Here is a 19,923-nt window from a genome sequence, read left to right as displayed (position 1 = left end):
TTAACAGTGATGAGCAACCACCCATTGTTTTGCTACCAACTTCCGTGGCTCTACACATTTCCCTGTACAACATAGCTAAGCAAGCAGAACCCCAACTATATCGTCTTGTTCTTCTAAGATTAGTTAATAAAGCTAAATACATAAGATGTACTTTGTTGCCTGTTTTGTCAGGCATCAAAACACCTCCAATTAAACCTAGTATGTAAGCCCTACAATGAGTGTGAACTTCTTCTTCAGATGATTCTTCTTGTAATGGCAACATGTTGTCTCTCAGCCACTTCAGTTTTACCATAGAGCCAATTAGTGACTCTCCCTTGACTGGTACGATACCGAGATATTTGTCACACATTTCCTCCCAGTCAAACATTGTTGGAGCAATGATTGGTAAACCATCAACTCTTAGCCCGAGTTGTAGTGCAACATCTTCCAGGGTTATGGTGCACTCCCCTGTTGGAAAATGAAATGTGTGAGTTTCAGGTCTCCACCTCTTGACCAAAGCTGTTATCAATGCGTGATCCACCTTAAGATGCCTTAATTTTGCAACCCCAGCAAAACCAAGTTGTTCAAGTATGGAAACAATTAGAGGACTGGGTTCTGGCATTGAATGACAGAAAGATAAAATAATGTTTTCAGTTTCCTACAGTTATTAATAAATTAGTAACATTATATGTAGAATATTGATTTACATAATGGTAATGTATAAAACTTACCGTTCTTCCAATAAAGGTGGACCTGTGTTCGTTTTGCTTCCAGAACAACATTTTTAGTAATGAGATCAAAGATAAAGAGAAACGAAGAACAAAGATAGACGCAAGTTTGAATGAAAACATGTGCCCTTGGATGAACATATTTATAGACAAACTTCGGTATGAGAGAGTAGCCTTAGAATCTTGAGAAGTCACAATCTCTTGGTCTGCGTAACTAAGAAGTCACAATCTCTTGGTCTGCGTGATCGAGAAGTTACTATCTGTTGATCTGCGTGACCTGAGAAGTCACTATCTCGTGGTCTGCGTGACTGAGAAGTCACTATCTATTGGTCTGCGTGACCTGAGAAGTCACTATCTCTTAGTTTGCGTGACCTAGAAGTCAGTATCTCTTGGTCTGCGTGACCTGAGAAGTCACTATCTATTGGTCTGCGTGACTGAGAAGTCACTATCTCTTGGTCTGCGTGACTTGAGAAGTCACTATCTCTTGGTCTGCGTGACCTGAGAAGTCACTATTTATTGGTCTGCGTGACTGAGAAGTCACTATCTCTTGGTCTGCGTGACTTAAGAAGTCACTATCTCATGGTCTGCGTGACCTAATAAGTCACTCTCACTCGTAAAACGTGGTGAAGCATTGAATGACTGAGAATCCAATGTTACCATTATAAATAGACATATTCATGTTCATTTTATTCATTCAACCTTCTCAGCTTGTTCCTTGTTCTTGTGAACCTTCTCCTTCTAAAAATGTCTTCAATCTATGTCATTGTTCACTCTGATGGTGCCATTAACCAATGTCCTTATGAAGGAGTCACGTTCACCTCATCATCAGCTAAATTGGTACATCTAAAGAGAGGAGTGACTCTACAAAGGCTCAAGAAAATCATCCACATAAAACTCAACCGAGACGAAAATGAAAGGGTGACAACCATACATTTTCGCTACCCAATTAGACTCGGCTTAGGAGTTAGTAACTACACATGTGTTTAGTTAAATGATGATGAAGACGTTGAGGCACTGTTCAACATCCATGATTCAAATCAACTTCAATCAGGTATAGAATTATATGTTACATTTACTACAAACGTAACCCAGCCACCACAACTTTCGCCTTCATCTTCACCTTACCAAACTTACGAAACCATAAATCCATCTTTTCCAACATATGATATGAATTCCGACCTTCAGTCCTACACACAACTTTTAACTGGTCAATTCATGGACCTTAATGAAATACCCTCACAACCATTTAAGCAAACCCAACCTTCTCAGCCTCTTGAAGAAACTCCCATTGAAGAACATGCTGTTGTGGGTCTCCCAATCGAAGTATTTGATCCTTTTAGCGAGGACGAAGATGAAATCTTATCTCAACAGCAGGATGATGAAGACTCCCTCCCACTTCCAAATATTCCACCATCACAACCATTACCATTATACAACCTACCTCCACATTTTTTAGACTTTTCTAGTCAAATACAAGAACATGACTCTGAGTTTGGCCATGTACTTGAACGTGAAATGGTAGTGTATCCACCTGGAACACTATTTGTTGGCCAGCGCTTCCTAACAAAAGAACAAGTGCAAGATGTCATAAATAGATTTCACATTGTCAATCATTGCACTTACAAGGTGAAGATGTCAAGCACAACTAGGCTTGTCGTGGAATGCGTTCACAACGACTGTTCTTGGAGATATCGCGCAATATTACGCACCAAAGAGCAACACTGGGAAATAATGAAGCTTGACGGGTGCCACACATGTGCTTCCCCACTCATTTCACAGGATCATAACAACTTGGGATCACGAATGATTTCTCATGGGATTCATGAAATAATACAGACTGATCCATTCACACCCATCACAACAATCTTAGTCCACATAAAGTCCACAATGGGTTACACAATCAGCTATAGGAAGGGATGGTTAGGGAAACAACATGCCATTGAAAATATCTTCAGAAATTGGGAGAAGTCATACCATAAGTTACCTAGACAGTTGCTTGCAATGCAACTGTATATTCCAGGCTTCATCTGGAAATTGAGTACATAACCAGCATACAAGGGTGGTTTGCTTGACGAGGGGAATGTGTTCTTCAAGAGGTTATTTTGGACCTTCAAGCCATGCATTGATGGTTTTGCCTTCTGCAAACCAATTGTTCAAGTGGATGGAACATTTTTGTATGGAAAATACAAAGAGACTTTATTAGTGGCAGTTGCGCAAGATGGCCATAACAACATAATTCCCATTGCCTTTGCTGTGGTAGAAGGTGAAACTAGAGATGCATGGTTCTTTTTTTTGAAAAACTTAAGGAGGTACGTAACTCCGCAAGAGGGGTTGTGCCTCATTTCGGATTGTCACGAGGTCATAAGAAGTGCATACTCCAAAAATGGAAGTGGTTGGACAGAAAACAATTCTGTCCATGTCTATTGCATTAGACATATTGCACAAAACTTCATACGACGATTCAAAAACGCTGCACTAAAGAAAAATGTCGTCAATATGGGTAATTTTAATTTTTTACGTACTTTATATTCTCATTAATATTTTATACAATTGCTTAGCTAGTTATATTAATTTTTTTTGTAATCTTGTTTCCAGCATATGGGATGACTGAACAGAGATTCTTTTACTATTACAACATAGTAAAAGATAATAATCCTGAAGTTGCACAATGGTTGGACAACATCCCAAGGGAAAAATGGACACTGGCATGGGACAACGGACGACGCTAGGGACACATGATAACAAACCTAGCGGAGTCAATCAATTCGGTCTTGAAGAAAACCAGAAACTTGCCAATTTGCTCCATGGTCCTGGCAACATACACCCGTTGCAATAAGTTCTTGATTGACAGAGGCAGAGAAGTAAATGCAATGATTAATGCTGGACATATGTACTCGGAGGTTGCAACTAAAGCAATTCAAGATGCACAGTCAAACGCAAACACTCATAGAGTCATCACCTTTAACAGAACAAGCACTAGATTTTTAGTCGAAGAAATGCAACATCTGACAGAAATTCAACCCGTAGGAAGATTTACAGTACGGTTAGATGAAATGTGGTGTGATTGTGGCAAGTTTCAAAAAGTTCACATCCCATGCTCGCATGTACTTGCTTCATGCTTATACACACACCACAACTTTGACATATACATATCTCCCATGTATACCTTACAACAAGTTTCTAAGGTATACGAAGGTCAGTTTAGAGAAATCAGACATGAAGACTATTGGCCAACTTATATGGGCCCAACTTTGTGTCAAAATACAGAACTGAAAAGAACTTCAAAGGGTCGACCTAAGTTTAGTAGGATAAGGACAGAGATGGACATTAGAGAACAACAAAGTCGGCAAAAAAATTATTCTTATTGTCATACCCCTGGTCACACAAGGAAGACATGTCCAAACATTACTCAAGCTTCTACTTCCCGTCATTGATTTATGTTGTTGTTATTACTTTAAAATTTTCTTCATGTAATTTTTAATTTTATGAATGTCATTGCAACTTATAAATTTTATTATTAGTAATTTATATTAAATATATTATTATTATATATATATATATCTACATAATATTATTTAATAATGTTTATTAATATTAATAAAATATTTTTTAAATAAATAGTTATGTATAATTTTTAATAAAGATTAATATCTCAAATTAAATAAATAATCTTATTATTATTTAAAACTTTTATTTATTTTATAAAAATATAAAATTAAATAAATTATTATTGTAATTTTTATCAAATACAAATTTAAAATTAATTCAATTATTATTATAATTTTTATTTTTTTAATATTATTTTTGTAAAAATCTCACCAAATTCCATACATAATTTACATTTTTATTTTTATATATAATAAAAAAATATTATCTAATATTTATGTTTATATAATAATTATATATTGTCAAATTTAATAATAAAAATAGTTTTAAATAATAAAATAAAATTTATTATTTGAATTATATTTTTATTTTTATATTGTGTGAAAATAAATATTTATATTATGTTAATTTGTGTGACAAATACATTTCCTCAATTTTGTAAATTACTTTTAATATGCTGCGAGTTCACTTCTGAGAGCGGTTCAAAACGAACCGCTCTCCAAAGTCGACTTGTGAAAGCGATTGGTTTTGAACCGCTTTACAAATCCTCCAGTTAAACTTATTCCAACCTTCATGCGTGTACGAATCCATGTTTATATAATTTATATATTGTCAAATTTAATAATAAAAAGATTGTTTTAAAAAGAATAAAATAAAATTTATTATTTGAATTATATTTTTATTTTTATATTATATGAAAATAAATATTTATATTATATTAATTTGTGTGAAATAATAATTATATATTTATATTATGTGAAATAATAAAGAATATTTGGCATATATTTATTTGAATATGTAAATGATAAAATATTTTTGAATAATTATTTTATTAAATTAAAAAATATGTATATAAGATAAATAAAAATAATAAAGAATATGATGTAGAAATTTAAAAGTATATTTAAAAGAAGAAGAAAAAGCTAACTTAACTGGACGTTATATTAATAAATGTCATAATTTTACTTCCCACACTCCAGCCCCTTCAAACACTTTCACATATTAATATTAAAATTTCTCATGTTGCATTTTAAATTAAATACTTATTCAAAATAATATTATCATATTAATATTCATAATTCATATTAAAATGACTTTGGAGAGCGGTTCGTATTTAATCGCTCTTAGAAGTCGACTTTGGAGAGCGAGTTTTTTTCAACCGCTCTCAGAAGTCGACTTTGGAAAGCGATTCAAAATTGGATCGCTCTCAGAAGTGAACTCGTAGCATATTAAAAGTAATTTACAAAATGAGGGGATGCATTTGTCACACAAATTAACATAATATAAATATTTATTTTCATATAATATAAAAATAAAAATAGAATTCAAATAATATATTTTATTTTATTATTTAAAACTATTTTTATTATTAAATTTGACAATATATAATTATATAAACATAAATATTAGATAATATTTTTTTATTATATACAAAAACAAAAATGCAAATTATGTATGGAATTCGGTTGCCCCAAAACCGAATTCCATTTGAGAATCTACTGTACTGACACAAATTGGAAGATCAGAATTCAGTTTTTGGGAAGACGAATTCTGTACGTAAACAGTAAATCGGTCTACTTTGGTAAATATTTTTGGGACATGTCTATTTCAGTATTTTTATTTTTTTTATATATTATTTTGGTTAAAAAGTCGCAAAGGGGAACCGAATTCTGACTTAGTTTTTTTTAAAAATTTATTTTATGTTTTTATATAATAAAATAAATATTATTAATTAAAATATATTTATATTTTGATAAAATAAATATTTATAATATGTTATTTTAATAAATATTTATAAAAAATTTGTTAATTATATATAATAAAATAACTTTTATTATTTGAATTATGTTTATATTTTTATATTATTTAAAAATGAATAAAAATATAAAAATATTAATTTTACAAATATATTTATGATAATAAATAATATTTTTAGAAAAAATAATAAATATATTTTTAAAAACTAATTAAAATAATTAAGTAATCAGTAAATTATTTTAGATTATTTTTGAAAAATTAATTAAAATATTTAAATAATAAGTATATTATTTTAGATAGTAATGTTAATGCTTAAATTATTTATACATAAAGAATAATAATAACAATATTTGTAAAAATTAAATAAATATATTAAATATTATTCTATTTATTTATTTATTTAAATATATAATTTTGAGTTAATATTTTTAAATATTAATGTAATAAAATGATATTTTGAATAAAAAATTTATTTTAATTAAATTAGTTTTTTTAAAAATTACATTATTTAATATTATAATTTTTAATACCCTAAACCCTAAAACTTTATTATTATAATTTTTAATTTATTTTAAAATAAAAAATTTATTTTTAAAATGTAAAAAAAATATTAAATTATAAGTTAATTATTTATACTTAAGACAATTTTAAAATGAACGTTTTCATATTACTAAGGTAACATTGATGAATACAAAGTGCATTAATAAAAATGATAACAAATTCATAACAATATTAATAACCAACTATCTCCATAATGGTGGTCAGTTTCACAACGAGGGCAACGTCTGTGACATGTTGGGTTTTATCGTTGTGGTTGTTGCTTTGGATTTTCAAGATGAACTTGTGAAAGATTTGAATCATCATGAAGGTTTAGTTGTTAGAATACATTTTATGAATTACCAGATTTATTAGCAAAATCCAGTTGGTAAAGAGACTGCAAGTAAGTTTGTGCTGAAGATGGAGTTGTAAAATCAACTCCAAATAAGTTTGTAAAAAAATTCTCTGATGTTATTGCAAATGAATGTGTTGTGTTAATTATGTTTGCTTATGGCGTAATGTTTGGAGTAATTGATGTAGTCTCATGATACGATGATGTGGAAGTCGTACCGATTTCAAATATGTTGGTAGTCCTTAGTTGTTGGTCATTCTTCCTTAGATCTTGTAGTAGTGGTGGCACAGATAGAAAATATATGAAATTGGCAATATACCATTCCATATATTCTTGTTTGTGACATAATGGGCCTTGCATTGGATAACCCGTTATTGTTAGCTCACGTCTCTTGTTCTATATCTCGATCCATTGAGCATTGTCTTCCTCTCATATCAATTTTGTGGATGTCATTCAAATTATTCAGTAGAGAAGGAACTTCTTAAAAGAGATGAAACTGTAATTTGACTCTATCTATTTGGTGCCATTCAACAATTGCAAAACAAAGGATAGCAGTACATGAAGTCCACAATTGGACATCTTTATATGCTTCCATGGATATTGATGTTTGCAAGTCTTGATATTGCATCCATAAAAACTACAAATAAATTTAACTTTATTACTTAAGATGATGTGTAAAAGATAATTAAATAAATATAAATTCAAATTTTTGTTATGAAGAGTTACCTGATTAGCTTGAATATGATAAAACATTGATCTGTATCCTACAACATCATTGTAAGGTTTATTTCAAAAGTTTAGTACTCTACCCCCGCTCTATCTGCACACGAGAGGATATGTTGGTGGATTACTAGAAATTGGGCCAATATATGGCATGTGATACCATGCCCATGACATTAACAGTGATGAGCAACCACCCATTGTTTCGCTACCAACTTTTGTGGCTCTGCTCATTTCCCTGTACAACATAGTTAAACAAGCAGAATCTTAACTATATCGTCTTGTTCTTATAAGATTAGTTAATAAAGCTAAATACATAAGATGTACTTTGTTACCTTTTTTGTCAGACATCAAAACACATCCAATTAAACCTAGTATATAAGCCCTACAATGGGCGTGAACTTCTTCTTTAGATGGTTCTTCTGGTAATGGCAACATGTTGTCTTTCAGCCACTTCAGTTTTAGCATTGAGCCAATAAGTGACTCTCCCTTCACTGGCATGATACCGAGATATGTGTCACACATTTCCTCCAGTCAAACATTGTTGAACCAATGACTGGTAAACCATAAACTCTTAGCCCAAGTTGAAGTGCAACATCCTCCAGGGTTATGGTGCACTCCTCTATTAGAAAATGGAATGTGTGAGTTTCAAGTCTCTACCTCTTGACCAAAGCTGTTATCAATGCGTGATCCACCTTAAGATGTCTTAGCTTTGCTACGCCAGCGAAACCAATTTGTTCAAGTATAGTAACAATTAAAGGACTGTGTTCTGGCATTGAATGACAGAAAGATGAAATCATGTTTTCATTTTCCTGCTGTTATTAATAAATTAGTAACATTATATGTAGAATATTGATTTGCGTATTTAATTAATAATGGTAATGTGTAAAACTTACCGTTCTTCCAATGAAGGCAGACCTATTTTCGTTTTGTTTCCAGAACAACATTTTTAGTAATGGGAGCAAAGACAGAGAGAAACAAAGAACAAAGATGGATGCAAGTTTGAGAGAAAACATGTGGCCTTGGATGAACATATTTATAGATAAACTTTTGTACGAGAGAGTAGCCTTGGAATCTTGAGAGGTAACTATCTCTTAGTTTGCGTGAATGAGAAGTCACTATTGTCTCTTGGTCTACGTGAATGAGAAGTCACTGTCTCTTGGTCTGTGTGAATAAGAAGTCCCTGTCTCTTGATCTGCGTGAATGGAGAGGTCATCATCAACTTATAAAACATGGTGAAGTATTGAATGACTAAGAATCCAATGTTACCATTATAAACAGCCTTGGAAGGTGTTTATTTTATTCATTCAACCTTCTAAGCTTGTTCCTTATTCTTCTGAACCTTCTCCTTCTGAAAATGTCTTCAATCTATGTTATTGTTCACTCTGATGGTGCCATTAACCAATGTCCTAATGAAGGAGTCACGTTCACCTCACCATCAGCGAAATTAGTACATCTAAAGAGAGGAGTGACTCTACAGAGGCTAAAGAAAGTCATCAATACAAAACTTAACCGAGACTCAAATGAAAGGGTGACAACCATACATTTTCGCTACCCAATTAGACTTGGCCCAGGAGTTAGCAACTACACATGTGTTGAGTTGAACGATGATAAAGACGTCGAGACACTCTTCAACATCCGCGATTCAAATCAACTTCAATAAGGTATATAATTATATGTTACATTTGCTACAAACGTAACCCAGCCATCACAACTTTCACCTTCACCTTACCAAACTTATGAAACCATAAATCCATCTTTTCCAACATATGATATGAATTCTGACCTTCAGTCCTACACACAACTTTTAAGTGGTCCATTCATGGACCTCAACGAAATACCCTCTGAACCATTTCAACAAACCCTAGCCTCTCAGCCTCTTGAAGAAACCCCCATTGAAGAACATGTTGTTGTGGGTCTTCCAATCGAAGAAGTTTTTGATCCTTTTAGCAAGGACGAAGATGAAATTCTATCTCAACAACAGGATGATGAAGAAAACTCTCTCTCACTTCCAAATATTCCACCATCACAACCATTACCATTATAAAACCCACCTCCATATTTTCTAGACTTTCCCACTCAAATACAAGAACATGACTCTGAGTTTGGCCATGTCCTTGATCGTGAAATGGTAGTGTATTTGCCTGGAACACTATTTGTTAGTCAGCTCTTCCTAACAAAAGAACAAGTGCAAGACGCTATAAATAGATTTTACATTGTCAATCATTGCACTTATAAGGTGAAGATGTCAAGCACAACTAGGCTTGTCATGGAATGCGTTCATAACGATTGTGCTTGGAGATGTCGCGCTATATTGCGCACCAAAGAGCAACACTGAGAAATAATGAAGCTTGAAGGGTGTCACACATGTGCTTCCCCGCTCATTTCACATGATCATAACAAGTTGAGATCACGAATGATTTCTCAAACCATTCGTAAAATTATTGAGACTGCTCCATCCACACCCATCGCAACCATCTTGGCCCACATAAAGTCTACAATGGGTTACACAATCAACTATAGAAAGGGATAGTTGGGGAAACAACATACTATTAAAAATATCTTCAAAAATTGGGGGAGTCATACCATAAGTTACCTAGACAGTTGCTTGTAATGCAACTGTATGTTCCGGGTTTCATCTGGAAATTGAGTACACAACCAGCATACAAGAGTGACTTGCTTGACGAGGGGAATGTGATCTTCAAGAGGTTGTTTTGGACCTTCAAGCCATGCATTGATGGTTTTATCTTCTGCAAACCAATTGTTCAAGTAGATGGAACATTTTTGAATGGCAAATACAAAATAACTTTATTAGTGGCAGTTGCGCAAAACGGCTGTAACAACATAATTCCCATTATTTTTGCTGTGGTTAAAGGTGAAACTACTGATGCATAGTTCTTTTTTTTGAAAAACTTAAGGAGGTACATAACCCCGCAAGAGGGATTGTGCCTCATTTCAAATCGTCATGAGGCCATAAGAAGTGCATAATCCAAAAATGGAAGTGGTTGGACAGAAAACAATTCTGTCCATGTCTATTGCATTAGACACATTGCACAAAATTTCATGCGACGATTCAAAAATGCTGCACTGAAGAAAGATGTCGTTAATATAGGTCATTTTAATTTTTTACGTACTCTATATTATCATTAATATTTTATACAATTGCTTAATTAGTTATATTAATTTAATTTGTAATCTTGTTTCCAGCATATGGGATAACTGAACCGAGATTCTTTACTATTACAACATAGTTAAAGATAATAATCCTGAAGTTGCACAATGGTTGGACAACATCCCAAGGGAAAAATGGACACTGGCATGGGACAACGGACGACGCTAGGGACACATGATAACAAACCTAACAAAGTCAATCAATTCGGTCTTAAAAAAAACTAGAACCCTACCAATTTGCTCAATGGTCATGGAAACATACACCCGTTGCAATAAGTTCTTCATTAATAGAAGCAGAGAAGTAGATGCAATGATTAATGCTGAACATATGTACTTGGAGGTTGCAACTAAAGCAATTCAAGATGCACAATCAAAGGCGAACACTCATAAAGTCATCTCCTTTGACAGAACAAGCACTAGATTTTTTGTCGAAGAAACGCAACATCCGATAAAAATTTGATTCGTAGGAAGATTTACAGTACGGTTAGATGAAATGTGGTGTGATTGTGGCAAGTTTCAAAAAGTTCACATCCCATGTTCACATGTACTTGCTTCATGCTTACACATACATCATAACTTTGACATCTACATATCTCCCGTGTATACCTTACAACAAGTTTCTAAGGTATACGAAGGTCAGTTTGGAGAACTTAGACACGAAGACTATTGACCAACTTACACGAGCCCAACTTTGTATCCAAATCCAGAGTTAAAAAGAACTTCAAAGGGTCGACCAAAGTCTAGTAGGATAAGAACAAAGATGGACATTAAAGAACAACAAAGTCGGGCAAACAATTGTTCTTATTGTCATACCCGTGGTCATATAAGGAAAACATGTCCAAACATCATTCAAGCTTCTAGTTCCTGCCATTGATTTATGTTATTGTTATTATTTTGAAATTTTCTTAATATCATTTTTAATTTTATGAATGTTATTGCAACTTTTCAATTTTTTGTATTTGTAATTTATATTAAATATATAATTATATATATAAGATACTACATAATATTATTTAATTATATTTATTAATATTAATATTATATTTTTTTAAATAAATAATTATGTTTAAATTTTAATAAACCTTAACATCTCAAAATAAATAAATAAACTAATTATTATTTAATACTTTTACTTATTTTATAAATATATAAAATTAAATAAATTATTATTATAATTTTTATTTTATAAAAATTTAAAATTCAATAAATTATTATTGTAATTTTTATTTTTTTAAATAATATAATATTAAATAAATAAAAATATAATTTCAGAATATAATATTAATATCATTTTCAAAAAATCAAAATTATATTAAATAATATAATAAGGAAAAAATATTATTTATTATTTTAAATATGTCAAACATATTTTAATAAATATTTAAAATTAATATTATTATTATTTTATTTATTTTTAAATAATATAAAAATATAAACATAATTCAAATAATAAAAATTATTTTATTATATATAACTAACAAATTATTTATAAATATTTATTAGAATAACATATTATAAATATTTATTTTATCAAAATATAAATATATAAATATATTTTAATTAATAATATTTATTTTATTATATAAAATCATAAAATAAATTTTAAAAACAAAAAAAGAAACTAAGTTAGAATTCGGTTCTTGGGGAACCAAATTCTGCACTTCTATTTTTTGCTACAGGAAATGGATTTAGTCTGGTAAATAATTTTTTCCTAGGTTTATTTCTGTAATTTTTTATTTTTTTTTAATAATATTTGTGTAAAAAGTTCTAATTTTCAACCTTTATAAGAGGTAATTGTTATATTTTATAATGGTGAGTTTCTAGTTTTAATGTTCAAGTAGTTTTTTTTAATAGAGTATTTGCTTTTTAAGAAACAACATTTAATTTACAAATTACTTACACTTTGTTCCTGTTAAAGATACACTCATTTTCTATAGTCTCTCTTCTTGTCATCTGATGTGATGTCTTTGTAGAATATTTTAAATTATCCACTGTTGTGACATGGGGAGAGTACCTGCAAAGGCACTCCAATGATAAAGTTAGTGTTCGGTATAGGATAATAAATGTTATTTAATATTCTAAAATCAACCCTTTTACTTATACTTCTTACTTTCCTTTTATAGACATAATATTAGGCTACTGGGCTTCATTATTCAGCCCTGTCTTATTCTTCTTGATTACTTAGATAATTAGCTCTTTCCTTATTGATTATCAATTATTAATCATTAATTAGCTTATTTACTTATTTTGATATGATCGAAGGAGTGTGAGTACCATTCGTCCTGAAGTATGAACGAAGGGGTGTGAGTACCCTTTACCTTGAAGTATGGCTAAGGGGTATTCGGTTTCCTTTGCCTTGAAGTATGGTCAAGGGGGTATTCGGTTTCTTTTATCTCTGGTAATAATTGAGTATTGTTCTTATCTGGTACACTTGCCCCCCAAGCCCGAGGAGGTATGACGTAAGGGCTTTGGATCAATCTTCTAGTGACTTATTTATTTTGATGTGTGGTCTCTATTCATAGGTGAGGGCCAAATGACCATGGGTACCTTTCGTCCTAACGTTAGGCCAAAGGAGTATTCAATTTCCTGTTTATGTGGGAATGGCCGAATATCCTATACACACGGCATAGAGTTGGTTCAACCCACATGGCTCAAACCTTGAGGGCTTTTAATCTAGGCCTAAAAAAAACTAGGATTTTACCGATTTAGGGTTTCAGCAAAATTAAGATTTCCTCGTGGTTTGTGCTCTAAAAAGAAAGGTTGCACGCTCATAGCTGTTGATCTAAAAAGAGATCTAACGGTTGAGAAGAGGGGTAACCCTTCATATATCTGAAACCTTGTGTTCTATAAAAAGGTTGTGGTCTAGATATTATGTACGCTTTTGTTATGCACCAAGGGGTATACTATGCTAAAACATTCAAATATTCTGCATTTTTGAATTCTAAAGTACGTTTGCTTTGTCGTTACCCTCTTTGTCTCTTTTTTTTTCCTTAATCTGGTCGGTATGAATAATTCAATGGAGTGGGAAGATTTCTTATTGGATAAAACAAGACTGGATACCAAATCTGTTGACGAAATAAGTGAGGTAGTCGAGACCGAAGGAGCAGGGATATTTTTTCATGACTGAGTGTTGGAGTTGTGGGTGATCCAAATGATGCCATTAGGAATTTAGGAGACGAAGCTGAGTTGTCTAATGCTGAAAGGATGAACTTTGAGTCGGACAAGTCACTCCTAAATGCCAGCCCTCTGGAGAACGCCCTAAATTTTTGCCATATAGTGCTCCCGATTACGAGTAGGTGGATAGGGAAGTAGCCGCATACTACTCACACTTCAAATAGAGGAGGCAGCTACAAAGTTTTGTAGATCAATATAATATAGCGTTATGGGATGCTTCGAATCCCTATCCAATAACCGTCAAGGTTTGTCAAGGCGATGAGTCGATAAACCCTGAATGTGTTTTTAGGTGATTGTGCTAAGATGACTGACACCTTCTTTGTATACGAATGTATGTTTGGGGAATTAGGGGTAGTACTTCCCTTTGATGAATTTCAAATGGGTGTATTAAGGGTCTTAAACATCACACCGATGCAACTGCATCTGAACGGGTGGGCAGCGATGCAGGTGTTCTGAATCCTGTATAAATTTCATTATGTTGAACCTAGTGTAGGTTTATTTCTCCATTTTTTTTTGTACTCAACCTTCAGACAAGGCAAGGTGGGTGTCTGATAGTCATATTGTAGTACATCTTTTTCTCCATGTTTTTGGTTTAATTGTGCTTCATTAGTGCATTATTTTGATGTGTTAGTTTAGATTTGTGTTAGTAAGTAATTTAGGATTTAAATATAAATCTTTCTTAATTCCCGCTATAATTTCTTATTTTGACACAGTTTCTTGCAAAGACCATATCTGGAGCTACACTACTTGGAATTGGACAAAATTGGTGTCCCTGGAAAGATAAGACAGAGATCTACAACTTCTCTGTTTGGAGAAAAGTCCAGTTCGAGCATCTTTAAGTCCAAAATTGCATCACAATGTTGCGGCCTTGCACTAAAATTTTCAGAATTTGATTGTATTGTTGATTTTACTTAGTTACGGAGTTGGGTCTTAATTAAGCCCAATTATTATGTCTTTTACTTAGTTAGGTGTTTAGGAAACTCATTAGGGAGTTGGGCCTTAATTAAGCCCAATTATTTTATCTTTAAATAGAGGTTATGACTCTATGTACGAATCCTTGTTTTTCTTTTCCCGCAATTTTTTAGAATTACAAGTCTTTATTTTAAATTCTTTCCTTTATTTTCGTCTCTCTACCTTCCATCTTTTCATATTTTCTGGTTTTGGCCAAAGCAAACATGATCATGAAGCAAGGCTAATCCATCAATTGGTTCAAGGTTTCAAGAACAACATTGCATTTGAGTTTCGGGTTAGGTTCTATCGAATTCGCGCTTTTCCTCCTCTTTTCTGATTAGGATAATTATGTTTTTCATTATATTGATTTTTCGTTTGCATTCTAAACAGAGAATGAGAATTTCAGATTTGAAATAAATGAATTCACCTAATTCAATAAATCAATTATTCTGAATTTTGTTAGAGCATTGGATTTGCGATTGCAGTTCTTGTTTTGATGAAATTCATAATCTAGATTTAGATTTTGGGTTATTAATGTCGTATTGAATTAGTGTTGATTGGAAATTTGTTGGAATTATATTCGTGTAACAATGAGAATTGCGTTGTAGTGATTAAGATCTTGATTTGGTTGAATTTCATATTTCGTTTCGTTAGAATTATTCTTTGTTCTTTTCTTTTCTGTTTACAATTTAATTCAAAACAATCCATCCCTAAACTAATATGAAATTACATGATGGAACCAAAAACAGAATGTATCTTATGTCCTTGTGAGATGACCTAGGTTTACTCCTTCTATTGCAAAATTTTTAAGAAAATCTAGTTTGTTTGATACCATTGCGACGTAGTTATCAGTGTCACCAATAAGGCAGACTGAATTGCTCTTATTCAAACCTTATACTTCTTCTTTCAAGTGTTTTAAGACCAAATACTTTAAAGTAACCATTGACCCTATTGTCGACAAAAAATACTTTTTTGATAGTGAAAATAGATCCCTTTTCCCTTTCTATTAGACCCGGGTTCCTCGTCGATACAATGTTTATCCAGAAGAGATGCTAAACTCAGAGGAGTTATCAACTTTAGAATATTTAAAATCTCTCCTCTGGGAACTCCCTGCCCGAGCACTGATCCTCTTGCCAAAATCTCCTAAGCCTCGCTTAGATTTAGAGGGTATGCATTATTTTATTCTTTATAAATTTGAAGGATAAGTTATGATTTGACTTCTTGTCTTTTGTTGTAGGCATAATGGCACAGAGGGGAGCCAGTTTATCTTATTATCAGGCTTTGAGGTGCCGAGTTCCTGCGAGGACTTCAGCTGAAGAACACTGATATCCTTAACTGGATGTGGTGCCTGAGCTAACCGAGGCGCGTCCTCCCCCTAGATTTCCCTTTGCCAGAGGGTCACCCAAAAAAGAGAAAAAATAAGGGCAAAAGGAAAGAGTCTGAAAAGGAGCGCTAGAAAAAACATGCCCGTACCGAGCCCTCCAGGCGTATTTCCTCTAAGTTAGGTAGCTCTTTAACCTAATCCGTTGTTCATCCAATTGTGATGATAGATAATTTCTTCGCCGAAGGAGTTAGGGCCAGCAAACTTGTATCCCCTAACCTCTTATCTGAAACCGAGAGGGCCGTTGCGAATAAAATAGATAATAAGTCTCGATGAGAATAGTACTGTGAGCTACAGACTTGAGCCATAGTGATGGCGCGCAGCTTGGCTTTGGAGCTTTTACTTCAGCTTGAGAAGGTCCAAAGCCAATTCTCTACATTCCAGAAGGCTTTGGCAAAGAGTTAAGAGGTTCGGTCGAATCTAGCCGATACCAACAAAGCACTGGAGGTTGAAGTAGCTCAACTAAAGGAGCACCTCAATATTATGGAGGATTGGATGCGTGCTGTTGAAGGTTGAGCTGTAGCTGTCAAAGAGGCCTAAAGGGCGAAAGGTCTGGAGTTGGCAAATGCTTTAGCAAGGGAAATGGGCAATAAAGAGAAGACTAATGCTAACATGAAGTCATTCGTGATTGAGTGTTAGGAAAAAATTATTGTCGAGCATGAAGCAGGCTTTCAGCATGCCATTAGGCAAATAGTGCAATGTTGTTAAGTGCTTTCTGCCTTTCACTTCGACACGATGAAGGACTTCTTTCAAGGGAAGTTTCTAAGTTATGACGAGGTGGCCGATGATGTTGAGGTTGACGCCCTTGCTCCATGTCAGGCTCAACTGGAAGCTACCGAAGGGGCCACAACCCAAAACAAAGATGACCGGGTTGATGAGGCTGTGATGAATCAGAATCAGAATCGGGAGGGGCATTAAAATGAATAACACTGAAAGGGAAGGGGGTTTTTTTGTTTCTTTTTCTTATAATTTGTGTATATCCTGGGCTGTTAGCGTCCATTTTTGTAATGTCGTGACCTTTCTAGAGCCTTTTTTTTTAATGCAATAGACTTTTTTTCTATACTGCTTGTGTTTGGTAATTTCAAAAAATGATGCTCAAAATGAACAAGTTAAAGCTTATTAGTAACCATAATAAGCATTGAAGACTTGTCATTTTTTATCTGAATAAGGTATATGATAGTAAATATGTTGATAAGTACTTAACCCGGATAAATAGTTAAAAATTACATTTTAACCGAATTGATTATAAGGTATACGGTAGCAAATAATCATGTTGTTTTAATCTAAGCAATGTTACTAAATTTTGCCGAGAGAGATTGTTGACAAAAGAAAATTAGCATAAGTCTAGATATATTAATTCGGGTGTGTAATTGAATCAACTTGAGCCGAATAAGGTACTTTGGGAGGGAATATTTAATTCAACCTTAGCCGAGTGAGGTACTCAGAAGGGAATATTTGGTTCATAGTTAAAAATAAGAACATGTCTTGTGAGTAAATAGAATCTTTGATGAAGTGCCTCGTTAAAAACCTTATCTGGAAAACCTCTTTTCACGTTCTTTTAAGAGGACAAAACTCGAGTGAGGAAAAGAGTGCACTGAGTTTACAAAGTACAATTGCTAACTAAAATAATACTTAAAATGTGATGTATTCCAAGTCCTCAATATAACTTTACCCTCAAGGGTCTCGAGTTTGTAAGATCCATTGTTTAAACTAGCTAATACCCGAAAAAGTTCATCCCAATTGGCAGCAAGCTTTCCTTCTCGTCGATCATGACACGCTTCACCGATTGTCCTCCATACTAAATCTTTGGTTTGAAACTGTCTCAGCTTGAGTTTTGAATTATACTTCCACGACATCACCCTTTTGCTTGCTTTGGTCATGATAATGGCCTGGTCTCAGACTGTCTATGAAGTCTAGGTGGGTACTTAAAGAGAGATAATTTGCTTCTTCTTCGAAGTGTTGTCGTTGAAAAGAAGGTTCATCAATCTTGACTAGGACCATGGCTTTGGTTCCATAGGTCAATTGAAAAAGTATTTATTTTGTAGTGGTTTAGGGAGTGCACTGATATGCCCAGAGGATTTCAGGTACCTTCTTGGCCCATTCTCTTTTTGCTGAGCCTAAGCGTTTTTTAAGTTCATGAAGGATAACCTTGTTCATTGCTTCGGCTTGACCGTTACTTTGAGGGTGCTCGACCAAAGTGACCCAATGTTTTATATAAAGTCCTTCTAAAAGCCATTGTTAGTGACCAAGGTATTTGGTATGCCAAACCGTGTGATGATATTCTTCCAAGTGAATTTTTGAACGTTGTTGGTCGTGATAGTGGTTAGTGGTTTGGCTTCAATCCACTTGGTAAAATAGTCGACTGCTAGGATTAGGAATTTGTACTATCCTTTGGCTGGGGGAAATGGGCCCAGTAAGTCCATTCTCCACATAGCAAAAGGCCAAGGTGAGGCGATCGAGTGGAGAGTCTTAGCAGACTGATGTATGAGTGGACCGTGTTGTTGACATGGAATACATCTTTTGACAAAGAGATCCCACTTCTTAGCCAGTGTCGGCCAATAATACTCTGCTCTTAGCACCTTTGCTGCCATTGCTTGTCCTCCCAAGTGGGTTCCACAGATGCCCTCATAGATTTCTTTCATGACATAATTAAGCTACTTTTCACTGAGACATTTCAACAGCGGAGTTGAGATCCCTCTTTTATACAATTCTCCGTCGACGGGGGTATATTTAGCTGCTTGTATCCTAAGGTGTTTGGCTTGGTTCAGATTGTTTAGGAGTTTATTGGCGACAAGATATTAGACGATGTCTGTCATCCAATTCCAATATGTTCCTTTGACTTCCATACATTCATGACCCAAAATGCTCGGCTTACTGATTTCTTACTACATCATGCTTTGGAATTGTCCCGGCTTTTGATGACTAGCAAATTTTGCTAGCATATCGGCTTGTTAATTTAGATCTCGCGGAGTGTGGCAGACATGTACCTCATCAAATTCATGGTGTAACCATTTAAATTCTTGATAATACTGCAACATGATGGGGTCCTTGACCTGATAAGTGTCATTAACCTACTCAACAACCACTCAGAAGTCGCTCCAATATGTAATTATTTTGACACCGATCTCCTTTACTAATCTGAGACAGGCAAGCAATGCTTCATATTTGGCCTAATTGTTAGAAGCTTTAAAGCTGAATCGTATTAATTGTTCCAATGTCACCTTATTCGGTCCCTCTAAGATGACCCTTGCTTCATTGCCATGAAAATTTGACGATCTGTCAACATGTAAGTTCCACATGCCACTGGTAGGCATTCTCTAAGAATGAAATTCGTTAATAAATTCTGTGAGGATCTGGGCTTTGAGAGATCTGCGAGCCTAGAAACAGATGTCGAATTGAGACAACTTCACCGCCCATGCCATCATCCGTCCAGCCAGTTCTGGTTTATGCAATACTTTTGTGATTAGACTATCAATTCGTACCACTATCTGGTGGCATTGGAAGTAGTGTCTGAGTTGTCGTGCCATATGAACCAATGCTAGAACTACTTTTTCCATTAATTAGTA

At 33.7% G+C, this 19,923-nt stretch overlaps 1 protein-coding gene across 1 annotated transcript; it reads right to left on the bottom strand.

Annotated features, from left to right (window-relative positions):
• On the bottom strand, nt 1-601 carry LOC113859770 (protein MAIN-LIKE 2-like). Its single transcript, XM_027492461.1, has 2 exons — nt 184-601; nt 1-62 (listed from the first exon to the last, which is right to left on the bottom strand). The coding sequence occupies exons 1-2, from the start codon at nt 599-601 to the stop codon at nt 1-3; spliced, it is 480 nt and encodes a 159-aa protein (XP_027348262.1).
• Nucleotides 602-19,923: the final 19,322 nt, after the last annotated feature.

This window comes from Abrus precatorius, unplaced genomic scaffold (assembly GCF_003935025.1).
Source record: "Abrus precatorius isolate BTA unplaced genomic scaffold, Abrus_2018 Scaffold2, whole genome shotgun sequence".
NCBI lineage: Eukaryota > Viridiplantae > Streptophyta > Magnoliopsida > Fabales > Fabaceae > Abrus > Abrus precatorius.
Note: the sequence above shows the minus strand (reverse complement) of the source record. Positions and strands in the feature narration are given on the sequence as shown.

Coding starts and splice junctions, on each gene's coding strand:
- LOC113859770 (XM_027492461.1), bottom strand. CDS start 601: ATGCCAGAACCCAGTCCTCTAATTGTTTCCATACTTGAACAACTTGGT. Junction 63..183: donor CATACTAGGTTTAATTGGAG/GTGTTTTGATGC, acceptor TATGTTGTACAG/GGAAATGTGTAGAGCCACGG.